This window comes from Desmodus rotundus, chromosome 2 (assembly GCF_022682495.2).
Source record: "Desmodus rotundus isolate HL8 chromosome 2, HLdesRot8A.1, whole genome shotgun sequence".
NCBI classification, from domain to species: domain Eukaryota; kingdom Metazoa; phylum Chordata; class Mammalia; order Chiroptera; family Phyllostomidae; genus Desmodus; species Desmodus rotundus.
In genome coordinates this window covers 181,517,334-181,542,204 of record NC_071388.1, presented here as the reverse complement: position 1 = coordinate 181,542,204, position 24,871 = coordinate 181,517,334, and the positions used below count along the sequence as shown (strand labels likewise).

The 24,871-nt window shown below is 42.6% G+C and overlaps 1 protein-coding gene and 1 pseudogene across 7 annotated transcripts in view; one reads left to right on the top strand and one right to left on the bottom strand.

Annotated features, from left to right (window-relative positions):
* The window catches only part of CFLAR (CASP8 and FADD like apoptosis regulator), a 41,908-nt gene extending 21,707 nt beyond the window's left edge, over positions 1-20,201 (bottom strand). For 2 of the 7 annotated variants that reach the window (XR_002975083.4, XM_024563704.4), the window contains exons 1-4: positions 19,883-20,039; positions 7,886-8,306; positions 2,731-2,842; positions 839-974 (exon numbers count right to left, since the gene is read on the bottom strand). Coding sequence is in view for 6 of the 7 variants with exons in the window: in XM_024563704.4 (XP_024419472.2) it covers positions 839-974; positions 2,731-2,842; positions 7,886-8,256 (619 nt within the window). In the remaining variant the exon portion in view is untranslated. The other 5 variants (XM_045198044.3, XM_024563702.4, XM_024563703.3 and 2 more) reach the window with 5 other exon arrangements.
* Positions 20,202-22,630: 2,429 nt separating this feature from the next.
* LOC112307655 (programmed cell death protein 2 pseudogene) lies at positions 22,631-23,437 on the top strand (annotated as a pseudogene).
* The last annotated feature ends 1,434 nt before the right edge of the window (positions 23,438-24,871 follow it).

Sequence of the window (24,871 nt, the reverse complement as noted above, 5' to 3'; positions counted from 1 at the left end):
CAATGATTATCAAATGAATCTTCAACAATGGCTCAGTCCAAGGTCAATCTTCATCTTTGAAAATACCCTACCTTTCCAGCAACCTCCTCAATTCAAAATATCAGATCAGATGACTCTTCTACCAATGTCTTTAAGAATAGACTAAAAATGCTACTCTTATCATTCATTTAGGGGTGGGGATGGGTTGGGGAGAGTCTATGGATCACTGGGTGTCAGCCATGCCCTTTAGGCTGTGACTCCAGTGGCAGTAGACTGCTAACAGAGCCCAAGCTGAGGCTGAGTCTAAAATACAATGGAGGAGGGGTGGCATGGGAGAGAAGGCCAGTGTGCCTGTGGCCCCCTTTACCAAGGAAGGGGTTATTGGCAGAAAGGACACCCTTTTTCATGAAAAGGTTTTGTGAAACTCAGAATACATGCAGGGCAGCTCTGAGACCCCAGTCACAGGACACCACCCAGAGTTGGGTGGTGGTCAGGGCAAACGCTGCGGCAAGGCAGCAGGGCTCGGCATATATTCAAAAGCCCTAAATGTCCACTGAACCTCCACCTGGTGCAGAAAATGGGAGTGCAAACTCTCTCTTGAAGGCAGGAGTGTTAAGAACTGCTTGGTGGCACACTGGGGAAGGTAAAGATTCTGTGGTCATGGGCTTGGAGTGATGAAGTCAACAGATCTGGGCTATGAAGGACATAAAGGGATATGATCTCTAACCACAGACTATCGCAGGCTGTGAACATTCAGATTCTGTTCCATCTACTCAGCCAACAATGAATACCTACCAACCGAATCTACCATGCACGGGGTACTTTACTTAGGTCACTGAGAGGCCAAAATTCTGCTTACCAGACTGCTTGTATTTCTGGATCTTTGTCTTCAGGTCTATTCTGTGGATGTTCTTTAGGCATCTCTCTAATAAATCCAACTGATCTGGAGCAACCAGATTTAGTTTCTCCAATTCCATCACAAGATCCAAGAAACTCTAAGAGAGGCAGCAACAAGAAATAAATGTCAGTAGGGCTGACTGTTAAGTGAAAACTTCAGTCCATGGTTCGTAACAGCAAGAAGAGGTGACAAGTGAAGCGCCTTCAGACCTTCAGGGATCCTAAACCAGATCTCTCTGTTTGATAGTCCCTCTAAGGCCAAATGCAAATTACATTCCTGAATTTTGCTGAGCAAAGAGGTAGTGATAAGTCTTTTGGTAGTCAACCTGTACCTAGGTTGGAGATGGACACATGGGCCATTTTGTGCCATCAAGGAATATGGTGAGAGAGCAGGCCTAAAAATACAGTATGATCCTCCTGAGTTTTTTCTCTTGAAAGTCAAGCTGGTGTTCTACTGAAAAACTTTAAAGGCTTTCCTGAAAAAGGAAGAGAGAAGGTAGTTTGGGGAAAGTTCTTACTAGAAAAATCCCAATGATATGTTTTAATCAATGCTTGATATTCCAACTCGCTCTGACTCAGAGCATATGCAGTGGCAAAATCTCAGGGATGGGGCATTTTGCTATTCATTTACCCCAGGCCACAGCAATTTGAAAGAACTATATTGCAAAAACAGGCATTGCTTCTGGTTTTATTTCCCTTCTGTTTCACATTTGTTTTCTTAAGTGCTGTTTATTTTTAAATATAATAACCATAATTAAATCCAAATAAATGATTGGGAGGTAAGTTGATTAGATGACACCAAAAACAGAGTTCAATTTTTTTCATTTTCCTTCCTATTTTCCATTTGATGGTGGGGGCAGTCACTCTGCATTCCTGGATTTCAGAATCTGTAATTATTGAGAAACATGAGGAAATCCCCAAGCAATGACTTAGCCTAAGAAGCAGGTCCTTTATGGATGTACTGTCAAATTCTAGAGACCTGAGCTCTTCCTGGCCTATCCTTAGGTCAGCAGTACCATATCAGGCCAACTGGAATTTAAATACTTTCCTAGAAATCACAACATCCCTGAGATCTTCACCCCTACCTAGTTTTCATTCCCAAATCTCTACTTATGCCATTCCCTGGATATATCAGTCACAAGGACATATCTCCACATGGAGCCTAATAACTCCACGCTGACCTTGAGCTAGCTGAGGAGGAAGACATGTAAGTAAGAGAACAAGATGAGAGTGGATCAGCACTTCTCAGCTGTTTCTATTCAGCATGAGCAGATGAAATACCTATACACCAGATGATCTGTCAAATTGGGGAGAAAACTGATGTATAACCCAGGCCTATGAATTTAACACAAGTAAAGGATAAAATACATGGATGAGAGAAACAAACAGGGCCACACCAGAAGATAGCACCTTGTTTCCTCTCAATTTATAAATCAATTTTCTTACCATCATGTTATTATTTTAACAAAAACAAACAAAACAAAACAATCCTGACCAGTGGGGCTCAGTTTGGTTTGGGCATCATCCCTCGAACCAAAAGGTCACCAGTTTGATTCCTGGTCAGGGCACATGACTGGGTTGTCGGCCCAGTCCCCAGTCAAGGAGCATATGAGAGGCAACCAATTGATGTTTCTCTCCCTCCTGTTCTCTCTCCCTTCCCTTCTCTCTAAGAATAAATAAATAAAATCTTTAATTAATTAATTTTTTAAAATCCATACTCCTCTCACTTTCTGCCTTCACCCCCATCTTGGGCCTCCCTGCTGAAATGCCTGCTTCCCTCTCTTCACACTGTAGAGAGTATCCTCCAACTTCTGATAGGCTCTTGGGAATATGAACCTAGAAAAAAAAACTTACCTTATCTTTATTCTTGGCTGTCTTGCCTCGGCCCATATAATCCCTCATGAGAAAAATTAATGAGGACATGTCTGATTTATCCAAATCTTCACCAATCTCAGTCATCAGTACTCTGTAAAATAGGAAGGTTTTTTAAAATTCAGATACCAGTCCCAATGAGAACACCAAGAGCCTATGCCTCCTCTATGCCAATAATTGGTTAAAAGACTAATTCTTGGACTTCCAGTCAAGATGGTGGCATAGGTAAACATGGCTCGACTCGTCACACAGCCACATCAAAAGTACAACTGAACTGTAGAACAGCTATCATTCAGAACCATCAGAAATCAAGAAGAATTGAAGTCCTACAACTATGGAATTATGGACTGGTCCACACCCCTGTGTAGCACATAAAAATCAGGAGGGACATCTCAGGAGTGAGGGGTGCCAGCCTTACAATATGACCCCAAGCCCAGGGTTCCAGTGCCAAGAAGATAAGTCTCCATAACTTCTGGCTGTATAAAACCAGCAGGGATTGAGGCTGTGGAAGACAGAAACTGTTGGAGTCTTAGGCAGTTCCTTTTAAAGGACCCATGCACAGACTTACTTGGACTCACTCCCTCTGTGCTCCAGTGCAGGGGAAGCAGACTGAAAGGCATCAGAGACAATATGGGGAAGCATCAGGGCAAGAGCTGGGAGGCAGCTTTATTCCCAAAGAAAGGTGCTGGCAGAGGCCATTGTTCATTTTCTGAGCTGTTCCCCAACAGAGTCACAGAGCTGGCAGGCATGCACCATTATCTGAGACTCCATCAAACTGACTCACATTGTTTGCCCTACTCTCATGATTTCCTGAGGCCCTGCCCCCACCCTATAGGGCCCACGCAAGCTGTTTCCAGTAGCTTTTCCATATGAATGGCTTATTTTGGCTATGCTTCAGGGGAGAATTTTCCTAAATTCTCTCAAACAAGCAGCATCTGGCCTCCAGGAGCCCTATACCTCTCACTAAGTTGCCCCAGGCCCAGTACTAGCAGTAGCCAGCCTGGGTTCACAGCTTGGCCTTTCCTAGACACCTACAGACCCAGCACAAGTAGCACCCATCTTCAGATGGCTTTGTAGCTTATGCTGTGTGACCTGGGACAGAACACGAGACAGTGGCTGATTTCTGATGTGCCAACAGCAATCATGGCTCAACTACAAGAGGAGGGGGGACAGAGCCCACATGGTGGGTGTACCTCAAGTACCCAGCTTGGATAATAGGGGAGGCTGTGCCACTGGACTCTACAGGCCATCTACTACATTAGGTCACTCTACCAATCCTGGGAGATGTAGCAGCTCTACCTAATACACAGAAACAAACACAGGGAGGCTGCCAAAATGAGGAGACAAAGAACCATGGCCCAAGTGAAAGAACAGAACAAAACTCCAGAAAAAGAACTAAACAAAATGGAGACAAGCAATCTATTAGATGCAGAGTTCAAAACACTGGTTATAAAAATAGTCAATGAACCTAGTGAGGACCTCAACAGCATAAAAAAAGATTCAGTCAAAAACAAAGGATACACTAATTGAAATAAACAACAATTTTCAGGGAATCAACAGTAGAGAGGATGAAGCCAAGAATCAGATCAGCAATTTGGAATACAAGAAAGCAATAAACAATCCATCAGAACACCAAAAAGAAAAAAGATTCCAAAAAATTGAGGCTAGTGTCAAGGAGCCTCTGGGACAACTTCAAGTATACTGACATTCTCATCATGGGGGTGCCAGCAGGAGAAGAAAAAGAGCAAGAAATTGGAAAACTATTTGAAAAAAAAATGACACAAAACTTCCCTAACTTAGTGAAAGAAATAGACACACAAGTCCTGGGAGCACAGAGAATCCCAACAAGATGAACCCAAAGAGGCCCACACCAACACACATCATAATTAAAATGCCAAAGGTTAAAGACAAAAAGAGAATTTTAAAATCAGCAAAAGAAAAGCAGTTAGTTATCTACAAGGGAGTTCCCATAAGACTGTCAGCTGATTTCTCAAAAGAAACTTTGCAGTACAGAAGGGATTGGAAAGAAATATTCAATGTGATGAAAAGCAAGGACCTACAACCAAGATTACTCTACACAGCAAAGCTGTTATTTAGAATCAAAGGATATATAAAGAGCTTCCCAGACAAGAAGAAGCTAAAGGTGTCCAACACCACCAAACCAGTGTTATACGAAATGTTGAAAGGTCTTCTTTAAGAAGATCAAACATATGAACAATAAATGGCAATACATATCTATCAACAACTAAATCTAAAAGCAAAATAAACAAGCAAGCAGAACAGAAACAGACTCGTAGATACAGAGAATGTTTTTGTCTTTTTAGATTTTGTTTATTTATTTTTAGAAAGAGGGGAAGGGAGAGAAAAGGCGAGGGAAACTTCAGTGTACAAGAGAAACACTGATCGGTTGCCTCTGGCACACCCCCAACTGAGGACATGGCCTGCAACCCAGGCTTGTGCCCTGACTGGGAAATGAACCAGTGACCTTTCCATTTGCAGGATGGCAATCAATCCAGTGAGCCACACCAGGCAGAGTTACAGAAAAATGTTTTGATGGTTACCAGATGGGAGCAGTGTCAGGGTAATGGGGGAAAAGGTGAAGGGATTAAGTACAAATTGGTTGTTACAGAATAGTCATGGGATGTAAAGCATAGGGAAGAGAGTAGCCAAAGAACATTTATGCATGACCCATGGACATGGACAACAGTGTGGGGATTGCCTGAGAGGGTGTGGGGGGCTGCATGGAGTGGGGCAAAGGGTGAAAAACTGGGACAACTCTAACAGCACAAACAATAAAATGTATCTTTTTTAAAAAGACTAATTCTTGCCCTGGCTGGTGTAGCTCAGTGGATTGAGCGCCGGCCTGTGAGCCAAAGGGTCTCTGGTTCGATTCCTAGTCAGGGCATGTGCCTGGGTTGTGGGCCAGGTCCCCAGTAGGGGCCATGAGAGAGGCAACCACACATTGATGTTTCTCTCCCTCTTTCTCCCTCTCTTCCCTCTCTCTAAAAATAAATAAATACAATCTTTAAAGAAAAAAAGACTAATTCTTATCCCCTTTTCAATGTACCCCCCCATAAGACTGAAAGCCTAGATCACCCCAAAAAGAGATCTTAAGGAAACTCATTTTTCCCCACTTTTCAATAGGAGATGGTACCTCTCTGTCCAACTAACTGCTCTGAAAATAACTCAGAGAATAAAAACTTCCCTGAAGATCCCCTAGCTCCCCCAGAAGTTGTGAAGAAGTAAGAACCTGAATGACTAAGACGAAGACAGAAATAGGACTGAAAGTGATCTTGTCTTTTCTGTTTAAGAGCTCCCAGGTGATGCTAATGATGACCCATTTTTGAGTCACAAGATTCTAAAGCAAAGTAACACCTGGGGTATTCCAGCCCACTCTGAAACTCAAAGGGTAAAGGGCACGTAGAGTCTCAGGACTATAACAGCAGATGTGTTGGTCTAGAAAGCCCCTCCTGTCTCAGTCACCACTTTCCAGTCAGAGCACCCGTCACGCTTTGTTGGGGCTCAAAGGACACTTCATGATTAGCGTTATTACCTTAAAGTTGTCATCACTGCTTAGAGGGCTGTTTTCCCAATTAGACTCTCAGAGTCTTGAGGATAGAAGAGTCTTCATTCATTTTGCTCTAGCACTTTCCAAATACTTGGCATATGTCAACCCACAAAAACGCCTACTGAACAGATGAGTAAATGAATTTAGCACTTACCTCCCACTGCCTGGCCTTTCTGCCCAGAAGCCTCTAGAAACTGTTTCCACTCACCATACACAGGAAATAGGAAAGGGAGGGAGTGCCCCATAACCTATTCATAAAAAGCCAGTAGGTGCCTCCCAAAAGGTTGATTAGAGATATATGATGGTTGGAGAGGTGGAAGGTGATCAACAATAACAGCATCAATTACATTTTAGAGTGCTTCACAGTTTTAAAACGTACTTCACATGCTAAATTATCACAATTGATCCTTACAAACAAACTTGTGAAATTAGGTATTTTATTATTCTTAGCTTTACAAGTAGGAAAAAGAAGGCCCAACCAATGTTAGTGGCTGACTCAGCCCATGAAGCTTGAATCAGGCCTGCAGATCTCAAGTCTCAGCCACTTTCCAAGGCCCACACTGCTTTCAACTGTCTCTAAAATAGTTTTAATAATGTACACCATTTCAAAAGATACATTATTGATATAACTAAAGGCTGATGGTCTGAAGAAAAAGGAACTGCTAATTTGAGTTCTCTTTATTTCCCCCAAAACAGCATTTCTGGTGGCTTCTCTGCACCCCAGAACCTCCAAAAGAGTAATGTGCGAACAGAAGGAAGGAACAATTTAGAGGCTGTCTGAACTAAAAGGGACTCCAGTAGACATTCCTCTCTGAATTGCAGGGGGCTGAGAGGCGGTAAATTGCAGAGATGTTCAGTTTGGGCTTCCCAGAGCCTCTAGATGCAGGGACTTTACAAGAAGGAAACCCAACTCACTAGCTACCTCAGCAGCGGAAACACCATTGGGGATTTCCAGGGGATCACAGAGTTCTTTCTACAGTCAGGAAAAACACTGCCAGACTTACTTCCTTTTCTCAGTTGGAAAGTTGCCAGGCCTGACATCATAGAAAAGCAAACCAACAAAGGCCACTGCATAACTCACAGAGGCTGGTAAGAATTAATGACGTCTTTGCAGTTCCTATCTTTCTTGTTCTATCCATCAGGCAGACATACACCATCCATCCCTCCCAATTACTTTACGCAAATACAATCTAAGAATTCAAAGAGTTTGCCCTGACAGGGGTGGCTCAGTTGGGTGTCGTCAACAAAGCAAAAGGTCACTGGTTTGATTGCCAGCCAGGGCACATGCCTGGGTTGTGGGTTTGGTACCCTGACAGAAAGCATAGGAAAGGCAACCTATTGATGTTTCTCTCCCTCTCTTCCTCCCTCCCTTCCCCTGTCTCTAAAGGTAAATAAATAAAATCTTTAAAAAAAGAAAAGAATGCAAAGAGTTTAAAGGAATGAAGTAACTAACTTATCAAGCAGCCAGATCAGTGAGCAGAGACAGTGATAAGGCTACTTTTCTTACTGTCCTTGTTTCTCTCACTCAGAAGTCTAGGCTGCCTCATTTCCTCCCAGCCTCAGGATTACCTGTAGTCCGAAACAAGGTGAGGGTGCCTGAGCAGGTAGGCCTCCACGGTGGTTTTGTCCATCTTCAAGATCCGCTTGAGCAAGTCAAACCGCCTCACTCTGTAGAGCAGCTCAGCCAGGCCCATGGTAGGCAGCTTTCCCCTCTCATTTAAACCGTCCAAAAGGTCCCTGACATTACGTGCAGCCACATCTGCAGTGACATCCCGACACAGAAAAAGAAGCATCTCCTTCTCATCTTCATCGAGTGCCTCTTCAATCTGATGGATGACCTCAGCCGACATCATGTAGGTCACGTTGAGGGTCCTTGCAAGGAAGTGCAGTAATAAGACTCCAGTCCAGTTAACAGAAGGCCACGAGGCTACTGACTTCATTTCTGATGGTTTTCTTCATTTCTCTCAGAATCCTCTCCAATGAAGGTGTTCTATGGTTAAAAGGGAATTTTTAAAAGCTTCTTATCAACATAATTTATGCCTAAAATTCAAAATACGGGCTCTTCCTTTCTTGCTGGACTCTTAAACCCAGCAGATTAAATTCATACTGTGTTAAGTCTACAACAAGTGACACTCAATTGACAAAGAAACTGATACAAAACCAACACAAAGAAAATAATCTACATTTTAAATGAAATGAAACCAGATACAAATTTTTCCAAAAAAAAAAAAAAAACAACCCACATACTTTATGAGAAATTAGAGCGTATAGTATTGTAAGGGGGAAATCACACTAGTGAAGGAAAAGCCCAGTGACTAAGCAACTGACAGAAAAAAAAACCCAGTGACCCTGCCCGGGTCACTGCAAACGGGAAACTCTGTGGAATGCAAAAATGATAGCAGAATGAGGCATCTGTTCCTACCCCATCCCTTTTCCCAGTGTTTCTCCTACTTTACAATCCCTCGTTCTACCTGTAAGGAGAAACCTTCACTGCCATCCTCCCAAAGTCCCAGGCCCTTACCACAGCTTCATCACAAATGCTTAGAGGGCCTGCCAACACAGCTGAACCTTGTCGAATTTCGATCACCTCTTCAGACCAGGAGCACCGCCCCCCTCCCCCCAAAAGTGCCAGAGGCCCTTCCTCTCAATGCACTGCTGCAGGGCTGCAATTACCAGAAGAGTTCCTGATGGTACCAGTGGCAGGAAGGAGGTGGAACAGACGATCTGAGGGAAGATCCCAGTCCTGGGCTGGGACCTGGGTGGGAGCAATGGGAAGGTCATGCTGTGGGTGTATTCTTAGCTTCTTCCACTGGAAAGCGAACGATTTTCTTTCAAATTTTAAGCTCCAAATGACAGTCACTATCTACTCTAAAATGTCATTTGTTTTCCATTTAAAAAAGTGTTGGTGTTCCGGGAGAGTACCGTGTCTGTTTCTATCAGAGAACATGTCAGGTTAAAAGTGAATCGCAGCAAATAAATAACTGGGAACACAACCCAATGGGCAAGTTGCTAACTACTGCTACATATTTGCATACAAGTATATTTATATATTTATCTAGCTATATTTAGTAAATGGAGCCCTAAACCTATTTTATTTATAAATATTTTTTAATTTATATATAATCTCAGTCCACAAAAGTTTTGAGGCATCTTAAATAAAAATACATAAATAGAAAAAAATTTATATAAAAACAAAGGGACAATATTAGGTTAGAAAGTCAAAATGGGTGGGAATGGTACAGTGATAGGCCAGTCTATCAACAAGAGATTAAATAAAATGTTATAGTCCTTTAATGGAGTTATGCAGTCCTGAAAATGAACCTGAACTGCATGAATCTCACAAACAAACAAAAAGCAAACAAAATTTTTGCCTAGGCAAAAAGCAAATTGCTACAGCATACATTAAAACCCTAAATGTTTAAAAATAATACCATACAGGGTGGGACAAAAGTAGGTTTACAGTTGTGAGTACGTGAAACAGAGTTTATTCCAGTATTATTTATTAATTATTGTATTACTTTTCATTTGAGCAACTGTAAGCCTACTTTTGCCCCACCCTATATATTGCTTAGGGAGTGTGTGTGCATGTGTGCATGTAGTGAAAATATTAAAACATATGTAGTAATAACAAATACTGATCGTTTTCCATAACCAGATGAGTGGAACATGACTAGATAAAAATGCAGGTGGGAAAGGACTGAATTTGTAATATTTTGCTTCATAGACTGGGAACAGATATATAGACACTAAAATAAATATTCCTCACACCACATTCTCTGACCACAGTACAATAAAACTAGGAAATAACAGCAAGCCAAAAGGAATTCTTACAGGTTTTTAAAATGAAAAATTAGCTTCTGTCTCTTCCATACTCATGTCTCACAGCATTCAGAATGCTTTAGAGCTTCCTTGATGTATATATAGAAACACCTTACAACAAGAGAGCCTGGAGCCATCCCAAAGTTATCCTCAAAAAGAACAGGTCAGATTTAACATGACTCTCAAAAGATGGGGCAGAGAGGGTGAAGAAGGGTAGTAGCAGACAGAATGAGTTCTTTGAGAAAGGACGCTCGTTGCCCATCACTTGCAGCTCCACCCTGCCTACGCTGCCATGCTCAGCACTGCACTCACCTCCTCTGGAGTCGCTTCGCCTCACTCAGTGGAAGGATAGAGGAGCCATGTCAGCCCCAGTCTTTTTCTTTCTTGCTTTCAAATGCCCAGTCCTCCTGATCGATCAACATTATGTTGGTTTCATTTCACTCCACTATTTTAAGCCTTTTCTAGCCAGACAAAACTGGCGTCTGTGTGAATATTTCAGAATTCTTTAAAAACTCCTCTTGTCTTCCCCCAGGCCCCCCCGACTGTCAAAACTTCACCTGAATGACTATGCTTTCCCTTTTTCCCACACCCATATTCTAGTACAAACTGTTCCTTATCTTCACAATTGAATGTCTTAAAACCTAAGACCACTTCCAGTTTCATTTCTGAAGTGGAAGTCATGGGAAGGCCCCAATTATCGTTTGAACAAAGCTGATCTAAATTACTAGAGTTAATTTCTACAAACTGCCTGATAGAAAGGGTGCCAGGTATTAGGAACAGAAACCAGGTATTTTCATTAGAAATGCATTTACTATGGGTGCTTACAACATTGCTGCAAGGGCTGGAGGAAGGGGCTTTTGGCTGGGCTTCTGAGAAAGATTCCTGGGACTCTGAGAAAGGCCGAGTCTCAGCCAAGACAGTGGAGAATCAGGAGGCTGCCACCAGGAGGACTGAGCCCGAGAACACCTGCAGTGAGCCCTGGCCTTGTTACTCGGTTGGCTGGAGTATCATCCCCTGTACCAGTAGGTTTTGGGTTTGATCCCCAGTCTGGGCACATATCTAGGTGGTGGTTCAGTCCTCAGTCAGAGCAGCAAATTGATATTTCTCTCTCTCTCCCCTTCTTCTCTCTCTAAAATCAAAACACATTCTCTGGTGAGAATTAAAAAAAAGAACACCCGCAGTGATCCAGAGATCAGAAGGCAGCCCACCACCACCACGCCTGCCCCCAAACTCTCCAAGCCTGGTGACTGGGCACCAAAGTGCTGCTGCCCAAATCCCCAAGTCACCCTTGCCTGCTTGCCAGCAGAGAAACTAAGGAAAGCAACCAGCTTTTGGTCTCTACCTCACTCCTGTGTATAAACTTTGCCTGAATGCACTTAACTGGCAGAACTAAATTCACATCCTACTTGCAAAGAAGCTGGGGAGCTACAGTCTGCCATTTTCTACTCTCTGGACATAGGTGAGAACAGGTCCTGAGGACCAACTGACACTAGCCATCACAGAAGGATGGTCCGTGAGGGCACTGATATCTTATTTTTGGTTAAGTCTTCTGCATGGACCCCAGTGCCTGACTCAGAGTAGGCACTCAATTTTTGTTGAATGAATGAATGAACAAATGAATGAATTTTCACAAATTACTTCCAAGTAATAGCTTCACTTCCCTTTCTCCCCAGACTGGACCTAGAGCATAGGCCACAAACTCTCTCCAACTAGCACCCTCCATTCTCTTGCTGTTTTGCCTCCTGACCACCAACTCTGCAACACCTTGAGTGACCAACTGGTCCTGATTTGCCAGGATTGTCCAGTTTTAGGATTAAGAGTTCTATGTCCCAGAAAATTCCTCAGTCACAGGAAAGCAGGATGGCTCATCACCCCAGCATCCCATCCTCAATGATGAGCCTCATCCATTCATGTCTAGAGTAGCAAGTCTTGCTGAAAGGATGGGAGAAGATCACGCCACACTCTGAGGTTTTCAACCTCAGCTGTTTTTATAAGACCTTGGTCAGCTCCTCACATGGGCTCCACCTTTACTGCTTTCTTCCATCCTAACACCACCCACTGGTGCCCTTTCACATCAGATGATTGCTCATCAAATGACTTCGCCCCTTGCGAGGAGCGAGCGCCCACAACTTTCCACATTCCCACTGTAGGGCTGGCACCTGTTGGCCCTGGGCTTGCTCAGCACCACCCACCCTCCCTGTGCCCTCCTCTCTCCGTGAGCTCCTCCTACTCTTTCATCAATCTTTGCCTACCTGCAGGGACTCCTCCCTCATCTTATAAGCAGGTGCAACTCTCTTCTATCTTTAAAAAAATCCTTAAGCCTGAGATCCCCTACACAGTTCATCCTTTCAATTTTTTCTTTCAAGTGAAGCTGGGCCTTTATAAAGGAAGAGTCTGCCCTCGATGCTTCAGTTACTTCAGTTCACCCCTCAATATGCCTCCACCTGCATCCTCCCTCCCGCCGTGTCCTTTGCACATTGACACTATGTGCAGAGCCATACTAGACCCTAACCCTGTCTCTGTTTTAAATTGATATTTTGTTCATCATAGATTTTTTGCACTAATGTCAATTTTTTTCAAAATACTGCATTAAAATATTATTCATCTTGATTACTGAGCTTTTAAGCACCCTTAATTGTTGTGCCAGAGGTGCGTGCCTCCCTCTTCTCACCCTAATGTCCCATTCCTGTTACCAGTGCTGGTGTACAGGCCTTGGTGACCTCCCAGGGGCCACATCCAAGACCTGTGGATTAACCCTTCCCTGAAGCCCTCTTCCCTTGGCTGACCTCACACCTCTACATCCTATGCAGTCCCTCTCTAACCTCCGACTCTCCTCAGCAACCTCTTTCTGCACCTGCTCCTTAAATGAGCGTGTGCCCTAGCACCCATTTCTCACCCAGACTGTTTCCCTGGTCTTTCTGTTCCCCCTTGCTTATGGCTTTCACCCTCTCCTAACCAATCATCAGAATAAACTTTCTGAAGTTTGTGCTCGAACCAAGTCACTTTCCTAAATCAACCCTTCCACTGGTTCCTCATCTCCCACTGCAAGTTCCAATTTTCTTTGCATTCAAGGTCTCTCATGGTCCAGTGCCTGTGCTCATCTCTCGTTCACACCTTGCCATTAGGCTTCAACCAAACAAGGAGTTCTTTTGTATGCATACTCTGTACCTTTGCCCGGATTTCCTCTTCCATTTACCTGCAAAGCAAAACCCTTCTCAGCTTTCAAGGCCAGCTGAAGAACCTCCTACTGTGTAAAACTTTCCTGGGAAGATCCCACACAGACACGGTTAGTAACACCTTCGACCAAGTACATAACTCCCTAGCATCCAGCATTACTCTAATTGGTGACGGTAAAATGTGGTTCACTTTAGTCAGGCTTCTCAATCTTTCTCAAAGAATGTAAACTTTGCCTCCATACCATATGGTATCCAAAGCACACAACAGTCTGTAATCAGTAGCAGAGCAGCCAGCATAACTGGTTCCCATCATACCTTAACCTATCCAAAGACATACATAAGACTCTACTCTTTATATTGTTTGTCTACCTGAAGCAATGTCATGGCATGGCATGAAAGCAAGGTCATGTCCACCAAGCCACAGCAGGGAAGTAAATGTAGTTTCCAGAAATGTGCCTGCCTTGCCAGCTGCAGAAAGCAGCATGTAAACCTGCAACTTTCAGGTGTGTGGGAGTACCCACTGAGATATGAACATGAAGTCACTGAAGGAGTCACCCAGAAGTTTCTGAAAGGATAAAGGAGAAGGTGTGCTGTGGCCGGGCTGGGTCAGTTGGTTGGAATGTTGTCCCACAAGCCAAAATGCTGTGGGTTTGATTCCCTGTCGGGGCACATACCTAGATTGTAGGTTCGATCCCCAGTCAGGGTGCACACGGGAGGCAACCCATCAATGTTTCTTTCTTTCTTTCTCTTTCTCTCTCCTCCCCCCAACTCCTCTCTAAAAATCAATAAACACATATCCTCAGGTGAGGATTCTGTGGGCAACACAGAATGTGGCCATCTCACAGGAGCTCTGTGCATTCATTCACCCTGAACGTGGCAGAACCTGCCTTCCTTCTCCATTTGTGTACAGAACCTGGGGGTCGGGGCTGTGTGTGCAACAATTCAAGCAGCTGATCTGATGAACCCATCTTTCCTCCTGCAACTGTGAAATGTCATTTTGTGCTCCACCCCCAAATATTAAAAATGAGCTCATTCCTCACAAGGGTTCTGGAATTTCTGGAATGCGGATGTATACCAAACAGAGTCTAAAAGGCCATGTACTTAGTCTGAAGCATAAACACATTTCAATTTGGGACGTTACTAATCATTATTATGCATCAGTCGCTAAAAATACTCATCAAAAATTATTTGGCTTCACAAAGAGTGCATTTCAATTATAGCAAATTACCTGCACACAACAGACAATCTCAATTATAAAATGACATAAAATTAGAAGGTATATTTTATAAAGTTCCTTGATGAGGCTCAGCCGCATGACTCTCAGGGAAGCTCTTACAAATTCCAACAACATGACCTCCAGTAACTTCCCTGGTTCCTAACAGTAGCAGCCAGGCTGGAGAAGACAAGGGAATTAAAGAACCACAGAACGAGAAAGGATCTAGATTGAAAAGAGATAGTGAATTATCAAATTGAATACAGAAACATGAACAGGGTCACTAGGGACATTAAAGCTAAATCCATTTAATATAGTGGCCCACTCCTTCATAACCAGAGTTAAATTTTCACCAGGGCAAACTTCTCATACAGAGCCCAAACACCTAACAGTTTAACCCACCTCTGCCCAACCCATAATCTAACTCAAGACAAATAAAAATCTCAAGTGTTCCCCAGACAGTGTTTTTCTGTCTCAACATGTCTGCTCAAGTCTTTCCCCCATTTAAAAGCTCCTTCCCTCTTCTCAGTCTCTGCCTAGTAAAATTCTATCCCATCTTTCCAGGCATGTCCTCCTCAAGCTTGTTTTGATTCCCAAGTCAGGTCATCTCTTCCTTTTTCATAGCATTGTTTTACCCTTTTCTGGCATTTATCTTATTCTAGTTGAATCCCTGTCATATGTAGTAAGATCCTTGAAGATAGGTTAAGTTCTTACTCATTTTCATTAGGCTGTGGTAGCCTGGCCAGGCCTGCCAAGCTCACTCTTCTAGTCCTTGAACCAACAAACTGGTCATCACTACACAGCTTCAGCATGCCTACACATGTGTAATGCCTACTCATTCTTCCCTAAGCTACAATGAAGCAAGTAATTAGCAAAATTACTAATACCACGTATAAGATGATGTTAGTTTAATGTACAACCAATCATCCATGAGCTATTGCTGTATTCACTCATGTTATTGAGGAAAACCAGAGAGCAATGCATGGCATTTACTGCATTCATCAATTTACTATGAGAATTCAATTCCTTGGCAAAAAATAAAGCAACCTCTCTGAATTTAAGTAATATTTGTCTCTTCCCTACTCTTTATTTTTTTAAATATTTTATTTATTTATTTTTAGAGAAGGAAAAGGAGGGGGAAAGAGAGGGAGAGAAGCATCAATGTGTGGTTGCCTCTTGTGCGCCACCAACTGGGGACCTGGCCCACACCCCAGGCATGTGCCCTGACAGAGAATTGAACCAGTGACCCTTTGGTTAGCAGGCCAACATTTAATCCACTGAGTCACACTACCCAGGGCTCTTGCCTGCTCTTTAAAACAAAGATCATTGACTTTAAAAGTATTTTTGAATGCTTCAAGTAAAAAAAGAAAAGATATATAAACAAAAGGGGAAATCCAAAAAAAGTTCAAGAAAAAAACTCTAGAATTTCCAAGTAGATGAGGGAGCTTTAGTTCCCACTTGTAAAATCAGATGCTATTACTCTAGGAAATATTTTAAACCTTAGAACCAGTAGCTACAAGAGAGTTTTTCAACTACTTTGAAGTAAATATAAATAATTATAAAAATTGATACATATCAAATATATATTTATAATGTAATATAAAATAAAATATATACATATAATCAGTTAATGTCTCCAACTGAAGAGTTTACTGCAGAAAAAATAAACCATGTTGAGTAGGCAGGTAAATGTGATATAAAATTGGTGGAGTTTAGTTCTTTCATAAGTACCGTATTTTTTGGACTATAAGATGCACTTTTCCCCAAAAAATTTGGGGGGAAGGGGGGTTGCATCTTGTAGTCCAAATGTAGCTTACCTGGCTCACTACAGGATTTCTGCTTTAAAGGATGGTATTAAATATTTTAATACCACATTTTTTGCTTCAAATTTTTTTTTCCTATTTTCCTCCTCTAAAACCTGGGTGCGTCTTATGGTCCAAAAAACACAGTACTGAATTACTAAAGATGACAATCCAATATCTAGAATAAGAGAAAAATAATGAAGAAACGTTTTTGTCTATTCTGCACTAAAACTTAAATGGTCAAAAGAGACAAAGTGGCTAAAAGCAGAGAACACCAGAGAAACATAAATACCGAACAAGGTACAAAGTAGGGGTAGGAGCAAAGCAGTTTTATCTGGAAAAAAACATTCAAGAATATATATCTTTTATATATTCATTTATTCATTTGCATGTGCATGGGGTCAAAGAAAAAGTTATTTCTTTAAACTCAAAGTTGAGGAAGAAGAAAAAAACATCTGGGCTGCTGAACAAACAGACTAATGAAATATAAACTGTGGATTACACACATTCTTAAGAACAAGAAAAGTGGTCACTAGAACAAAAAAATTTTTCATTAGAAACATTGATACCAGAGGAGAGTGAAATTACATGTGAGAAAAGCAGAGATAATAGAAAAAAAAAAAAAACAACCCAGCAGCTCTGAAACGCAATGGTAGAAACAACATCACACAAAATAAGGGAAAAAAGAGAAAATATATTTTAAAAAACACTTAAAAGATTGTAACCTTTGGCTATCTTAGGCAATGCACTACTGGGGGCTTCCTCTATTTACTCTGCATGTATTTTAACCCAGATAATTATAATACAATTTGATTTAAAAGTTTTTGGAAAAAACTTTTGCCCTGGCTGGTGTGGCTCAGTGGACTGAGCGCCTGCCTGAGAACCAAAAAGTCACAGGTTCAATTCCCAGTCAGGGCACATGCCTGGGTTGTGGGCCTGGTTCCCCCAGTTGGGAAGGAGTGAGAGGCAACCAGTGGATGTATCTCTTACACACTGATTGTTTCTCTCCCTCTCTTTCTCCCTCCCTTTCCCTGCCTCTAAAACATACATAAATAAATGCATACATAAGTAAATAACTAAGACAATACAGGGAGTTAAGTGCAATCCTATTAAGTGCAAAGATAGCCACTGAGGATATGACAGCATAGAGGAAAGGAACCCATTGGGTGGGTTGTGAAGTCTTCTTAGAGAAGGTGACAGGAGCTGAATATAAAGGAGAAACAGGGGCAATAATAATAGTATTTCTTGTCCCTCTGGTAGGAAAGCAAAGGAACCAAGTTCAGATCCATCTTTGTGTTCCCAGCACCCAGAACTCTGCCTGGTCCAGAGAAGCTTGATAAATATTGGTAGGATTATAACGAATTAAAAGAAAAGAAGGCATTTCAGCAGATAAACATGAGTTTAATTAGCCTCTGGGGCCTCCACAAGGAAGAAGTAACCAAACGGAATCCATTCTGGAGATTTAAAAAAAGCGACACACCAGTTGACTAGAAGTGCTGTTTCTGTGCGATCGGGGTACAGTGCCCTGACACCCCGAGTCCAGGGCGATGCCAGCACAGGGGCATAGGTCGAAAGAAGAGGGGTGGAGAAGGCTCTCGGTCTACTCACGCCGAGGCAGCCGCCCGCTCTTCCAGCTGGATATCCACTGGGAAAGGCACCGTCAAACCTGCCACTCCAAAAACCTGAAGTCGAAAATTCCAGGAACTGGGTCAGAGAGCCGGAGAAGGCCTCCGGGATAGGCGTCAGAAATGTGTTTGTGCTGAGCCCCTGTGCACCACCTCCACAGACCAACTCCCAGGGAAGCGCCGCCCACGCAACCCTCTTTAAAAACCCTGCAGAGGTCAGACGTGTTGGGGGGAATAGTGAACTCTCGCTGGCGCCGGGGAAGGTTGGCTGCAGCAGATGGGAAATGAGTGGGCGCCGCCGCTGCACCCCACCGAGCCCCTGAGAGCCGAGGTGAGTGGGCCCGGGGCGTCTCAGTAACAAAAACATACTTTAGTTTCAGCTTCCAGTAGGCTCCTGCCACTGCTTAAAAAACAAAACTAAAAACCTCTCAATGACTACCCTCCCAGTGCCCCGTGCGCAGGATTCCTCAGGGCGCAAGTGGCACCCCGTTCCTGCGGACCTGCCGGTGGACTCGCCTAAGAAAGCGGGTGTAAGACTGACTGGCTGTAAAAATAAAGGAAGTGCAAATGTCAGTTACAAACAACGCGAAACATGAAGTCTTCAAAAACGCCATTTTAATCGAACATCCAACCTACAAGCTGTAAACAAAACAAGTGTTAGCATAAAAACTGAAAAGTTCAGTATGGCAAACAGAAATTTGGGGTTTTTTTTTGTTTGTTTTGGAATTGGGCCAAGTGTTTTGTTCTCCTTTCCACTGAAACTTTTCATAAGATTATGTAACCCCCCAGAAGGAATATACCCAGGAGTCTGTTCCTCTTATCTGAAATCTCTAACCTACTAAAGCAGGTGGGGCCAGGCAGAGCCTGCTGCGACTGATGTCAGACTAGCCGGATTTGCCCGTCGTCCAAAATGCTTGACGTAAGCTCTCGCCCCATTAGCACTACCTCTCGTTGAGTAAACAAAGTTCAAAGTCAACAAATGAAAATGTTCACGAGAGCTTTCAACAGCCTTGAACTTACTGCCTTGTCCCTTGAACCTTCTGTTCCTTGAACCAAAAACTTAAGTCTGAATTTCAAGGGCCTTTGTTCTGTTGCAACCCACTGTTAATATTTGAAAGAACATGTCATGTTTCCAAATTCAGACACCATAAACCAAGAACATCTTTAAATCAAGTTTTATCTGAGGCTTTACAAAAATCTTGCTTGCTACGCTGAACTTTCCCAGGGCAACTTTTTCTGGCAATTTTCCAAAATACCAGTATTACACTACTTTGAGACAATTCAAGTTATTTCAAGACAGTGAAAATTCCTGCCAGATAAATGCAAGCGCACACACATATTACTGCAGGAAGTACTTTCTCAACAACTTTTCGAAAGGAAAACGGCCAAGTCTTTTGAACAGTTCCTCCCCCAGGATTGAGCAACTCTCAAAACGATCCTAAGGAAAGTTTACAGGACGCTGGCGACCTGCCACCAAAACTCGCGGCCCGTTTCTGCTTCTGTGGGCCAAGGATTATTTGGTGGGGTGCATCGAGCGAACCTCCCCAGGGTTCCCGGCAGCCCCGGGCAGCCCTCCTGAGAATCCGAGGCGCGGTGAGAGCTGGGCGAGGTGCTGGGAGCCGGGGAGGAGTGGGCGGGGGCGGCGGGGGGACTCCGCCCCCGCCAGTGCCCAAGGGCAAACCAGAGATAAGGAATCTGCAGGACTGAGTCACTGCCAGAAGGCCCACCCCTCTCCAGACCCTTGCCCAGCACCCCACCCCACTGCACCCCCGGCCTAGGACCAGTTCAGGAAGCACGAGTCTGGAGAGCTGTGCGAGGGACGCGCGAGGGGGCAAGCGGGGCCCAGGGGAGGCAACACTGACACTAAACCCTAAAATCGGGTCAGAGAGTCTAAGGAGGACTGCAGCTGCGGGTTGAGAGGGGCCACGTACCGTTCTGTCCGCAGGTACTGCGTTGCGAGCTTTCAGGATTCCCTACCCCGGAAGCTTGAGAAGCGCAGGCACTAAAAAAGGAAAGCGAAACTCTAGAGCGGACGTGGCAGCACACAATGTCCACACGTCGTTAAGCGGTGGTCTATCCTTTCACATTCATGTATCTTCCGCTTTAAGACACTGAAAAAAGAAAAGCAAACTAAACCTAAAGCAGGCAGAAGAAGTAAATAATAAAGACTAAAGTGGAAATTAATGAAATATAGAAGAGAAAAGCAATAGAGAAAATCAATTAAACCCAAAGCTGATTTTTTTTTCAAAAGATGAACAAAACTGACAGCCTTTAACTAGATGACCAAGTTGGGTGGGAGGAGCCTCAAATTACTAGAGTCAGAAATGAAAGATGGGACATTACTACTAATGCTAAAGAAATAGAAAGAATTACAAAGGAACACTATGAATAATTGTACACCAACAAATTAGATAACCGAGATGAAATGGACACCAACTACCAAAACTGACTCAAAAAGATATAGACAATATGAGTGCACCTATAAAATAGTGAAGAGATTGAATTAGTAGTCAAAAATCTACCCACAAAGAAAAAGCCACCCAGACAGATTCACTCGTGAATTCTATTTTTTAAATTTTAAGAAAAAATTAAATCTAATTCTTTAAAAAGTCTTCCAAAAAACAGAAGAGGGGTGTATTAGGGTTTCCATAAGAAAATACCGTAGACTAGGTGGCTTTAAACAACAGAAATTTCTCAGTTGTGGATGCTAGATGTCCAAAATCAAGTCATCATCCAGTTTGGTTTCTCCTGAGGCTTCTCTCCTTGGATTGCCAATGGCAACTTCTTTCTGTATCTTCGTATGGTCTTTCCTCTGTATATACGCATTCTTAGTGTCTTTCAGTGTATCCAAATGTCCTTTTCTTGTAAGGACACCAGTCGGATTGGATTGAGCCATCCTAGTAAGCTTCATCGTCTCTTTAAAGACCTCATCTCTGAATACAGTAACATTCTAAGGTACTGGGGGTTAGGGTTGCAACATATGAATCTGGCGGGGGTGGGGGTGCAAAATTCAGCCCAGAACAAGGAGGGTACACTTCCCAACTCAGTTTATGAGGCCTTATTATCATGATAGCAAAACTAGACAAAGACATCACAGGCAAAGAAAACTACGGACCAATTATCTTAAGCATATCAATGCAAAGGTTCTCAATTAAATTCTAGTAAGCCAAATTCAGCAATATATAAAAATAATTATACATCATGACCAAGTGAGATTTATTGCTGGATTGCAAGATTGGTTTAACATCTGAATATCAATTAACGCTATACATCATATGAATGAAATAAAAAATAAAATTTACATGATTATCACACTAGATACAGAAAAAGTATCTGACAAGATTTAGCACTCTTTAATGATAAAAGCACTCAACTAAGAATAGAAAGGGATTTCTCAACTTTATAAAAAGCACCTATGAAAACCCAACAACTAACTACACACTTAATGGTGAAGGATTGGGTGCTTTCCCCCTAAGATCAGGAATGAGACAAGCAAGTCTGCTGTTTGCAAGCAAGTGCTGGTGAGGTTGTGGAGAAAGGGGAACACTTTTGTACTGTTGGTGGGAACGCAGATTGGTGCAGCCACTGTGGAAAGCAGTATGGAGATACATCAAAATATTAAAAATGGGGGCTGGGAGGTTAGGGGAGGAGGGATTGAGCAAAAACAAAAAAGGACTCATGGACATGGACAACAGTGTGGTGATTGCTGGAGGGGTAGTTATAACGGGACTCAATGGTAATGGAAAATAAATACAATAAAGATTAAAAATTAATTAATTAATTAAAAATAAAAAATGGATCTGCCTTTTGACCCAGCGATCCCACCTCTGGGAATATATCCAAAGGAACCAAAACATTAATTCGAAAGAACATAGGCACCCCTGTATTCATTGCAGCTTTGTTTACAATCACCAGGACATGGATGCAGCCCAAGTGTCCATCAGTAGATGAGTGGATAAAACAACTATGGGGCATTTACACAATGGGATAATACTTAGCAGTAAAAAAAAGAACAAAATTTTACCCTTTGTGACAGTATAAATAGACCTGGAGAACATTAAGTGAAATAAGCCAGTCAGAGAAAGACAGATATATGATTTCACTCATATGTGGAATCTAGTGAACAAAATGAACTAACAAGCAAAATAGAGACAGACAGAGAGAGAGTGAGATGACAGCTAAGGGTGAAGGGGAGGTTAGGGGTGGAGGGATTGAGCAAAAAGAAAAAGGACTGGTGGATGTGGACAACAGCGTGATGGGGGGGAGGGTATTAGGAGATTAAATGGTAATGGAAAAAATACAATTAAAAAAAATCCTGCTGTCCTCGCTTCTGTCCAACATTACATGGAGGTTCTAACCACAAGAATGAAACAAAAGACGTCCAGATTGGAAAAGTAAAAGTAATTCTATTTGCAGATGGCATGATCTTGTATCTAGAATGCCGCCCCCCCCCACCATTAGAATTAATGAGCAAGTTCAGCAAGGTTTCAGGATATAAGATCAATATACACAAACTAGGCGGTGCGACCTCCTAGCCGCGCTCACGGTGCTAAAGGCAGAAGCGCGGCAGGGTGGAGCGAGGCGGAACTGGGCTTCGTGGGGGCGGCGGCGTGGCGTGCTGTTCCCGGGCCTGGTGGGCTGGGCTAGGCTTGCGGGCTGTGCTGCCCTTGCTGATTTAAATGCTGCAGCTGTGGGCGCCTCTGCGCGGTCGTGTGTTCGCCTTCCACCACCACGTCTTCCTCTTCTGCAGCACGCCTGCTGCTGCGCAGGCCTGAGCGTTTTAAGAAATCAGCTACGGAGGGAAAAATGACTCACTCACAGGACAGGATCCTCCCCCAGAGACGGGAGAATCCGTGTGCCTTCAGCTCAAGTCCCGGGCTCCATCTCTGCTGGGTTTGCGACTGTTCAGGCCCTAAGACGTGCTCTGGCTGTCAGCAGGCGCATCTGTGCAGTAAGGAGCACCAGACTCTGGACTGGAGATCCGGGCATATGCAGGCTTGTAGACAGATAATTTGGACAATACAGTTCCAGACAACAACTTCCTTCTTCCAGAATTTGAAATCTTCACAGAAACAGAAGATGAGATTACACCTGAAATTTCAACGGGGAAAGGTCAAGTGGAGATTATAGGGAGCATGGATGAAGCACCTGAGGAAGAATTGGATTCCACGGCAAAATGTGAATCCAGGGAAGATAAAAATTTTCCAGGAGTTTAAAGCTAAAATAGCCCTGGAACAAGAACAGATTCTCAGATAAGGCAGATGGCTTGTCCCCATCTGGATCTCTGGTGAAAATACTCCCTGAGAAAATGATATGCCGGTGGTACGTGTATTTGAATTCCAGAACATGCCTCAGCTGCTCAACTACCTAAAGGCCGACAGACTGTGTCCTGACTGGCTTCATCTGTGCTGAAAGCTGCAGCCTGGGCACTCACTGGCTGCACAGAGGAATTTGTTTGGAAGCCCGATGTAACAGATACACCGTGAAAACCTCATAAAGCCTTAAAAATGCTCATAATCTCTTAAACCTTGCAATTACACTTTTTGGACTTTATCCTAAGGAGATAATTATACCAGAGAGAGAAGTACAAGATGTGGTTTTAGGTACTGTTTACTATGACTAAATATTAAAACAAAAATGCCCAGTAACAAGGAATTACATAAGTTTTGGTGTATCTACCCAGTGGAGGGCTTTGCAGTTTTAATGATGCAGGCCTGTATGCACACCCAATAAGGTACAGACCTGAACACCAAGACACCATTATAGGTGGATTCCTAGTATGACTGTATATTTTAAAAAATATTTGAACATACATATGTGCACAGAAGGAAATCAGGAAAGATACATACTAGGTTGAACTGGTTAACTGAATGGTGGGCTAAGTGAAATGATCTTTTTATGTCTATATTCCTTCAATAATAATGGGTTATATGCCCAATTAAGTCAAAAAATCAATATACAAACGTCCATTTTATTTCTATATACTTGCAATGAACAGTCTAAAATGAAATCAAGAAAACAATTCCATTTACAATAGCATCAAAAAGAATAATACACGTAAGAATAAATTTAACAAAAATATAAAGTACTGTGGTACTGGCACAGGGATAGACATGTAGATCAATAAAATGGAATTAAGGGGCCAGAAATGAGATCATATGTATGTGGTCAACTAATTTGTGACGAAAGAGTGCTAAGATTATTCAATGGGGAAAGAATAGTTCTTTCAACAAATGATGCTGGGACTACTGGATTTCCACATGCAAAAGAGTGCAGTCAGCCCTGGCCAGGTGGCTGAGCTGGTTAGAGCATCCTCCCTATATGCCAAGGTTGCAGGTTCAATTTCCTGTCAGGGCACAAGCAAGAAGCAACCAATGAATGCATAAATGCCTCCCTCTCTCTCTCTCAAAATCAATACATTTAAAAAATATTTTTAAAGAGTGCAGTTAAACCACTACCTCACACCATAAAAAATCAACTCAAAATGGATCAAAGACCTAAATGTTAGAACTAATCTATAAAATTCTTAGAAGAAAACATAGGAGTAAAACTTAATGATCTTGGATTTGACAAAGGATTCTTAGATATGACTCAAGTGTGAGCAACAAAAGGAAAAAATAGATAAATTGGACTTCCTCAAGATTAAAACCTTTTGTGCTTCAAAGACACAATCAAGTAAGTGAAAAGACAACCTATAGAATGGGAGAAAATATTTCTTGCAAATTCTTTATCTGATAAGATACTTGTATTCAGATTATATAGAGAACTCTTACAACTCAACAATAAATAGAAAAATAAAATAATTTTTAAATGGGCAAAACATCTGAATAGGCATTTCTCCAAGGAAAATATACAAATGGCCAATTAGCACATGAAAGATGCTCAATATCATTAGTCATCAAGGAAATACAAATCAAAAC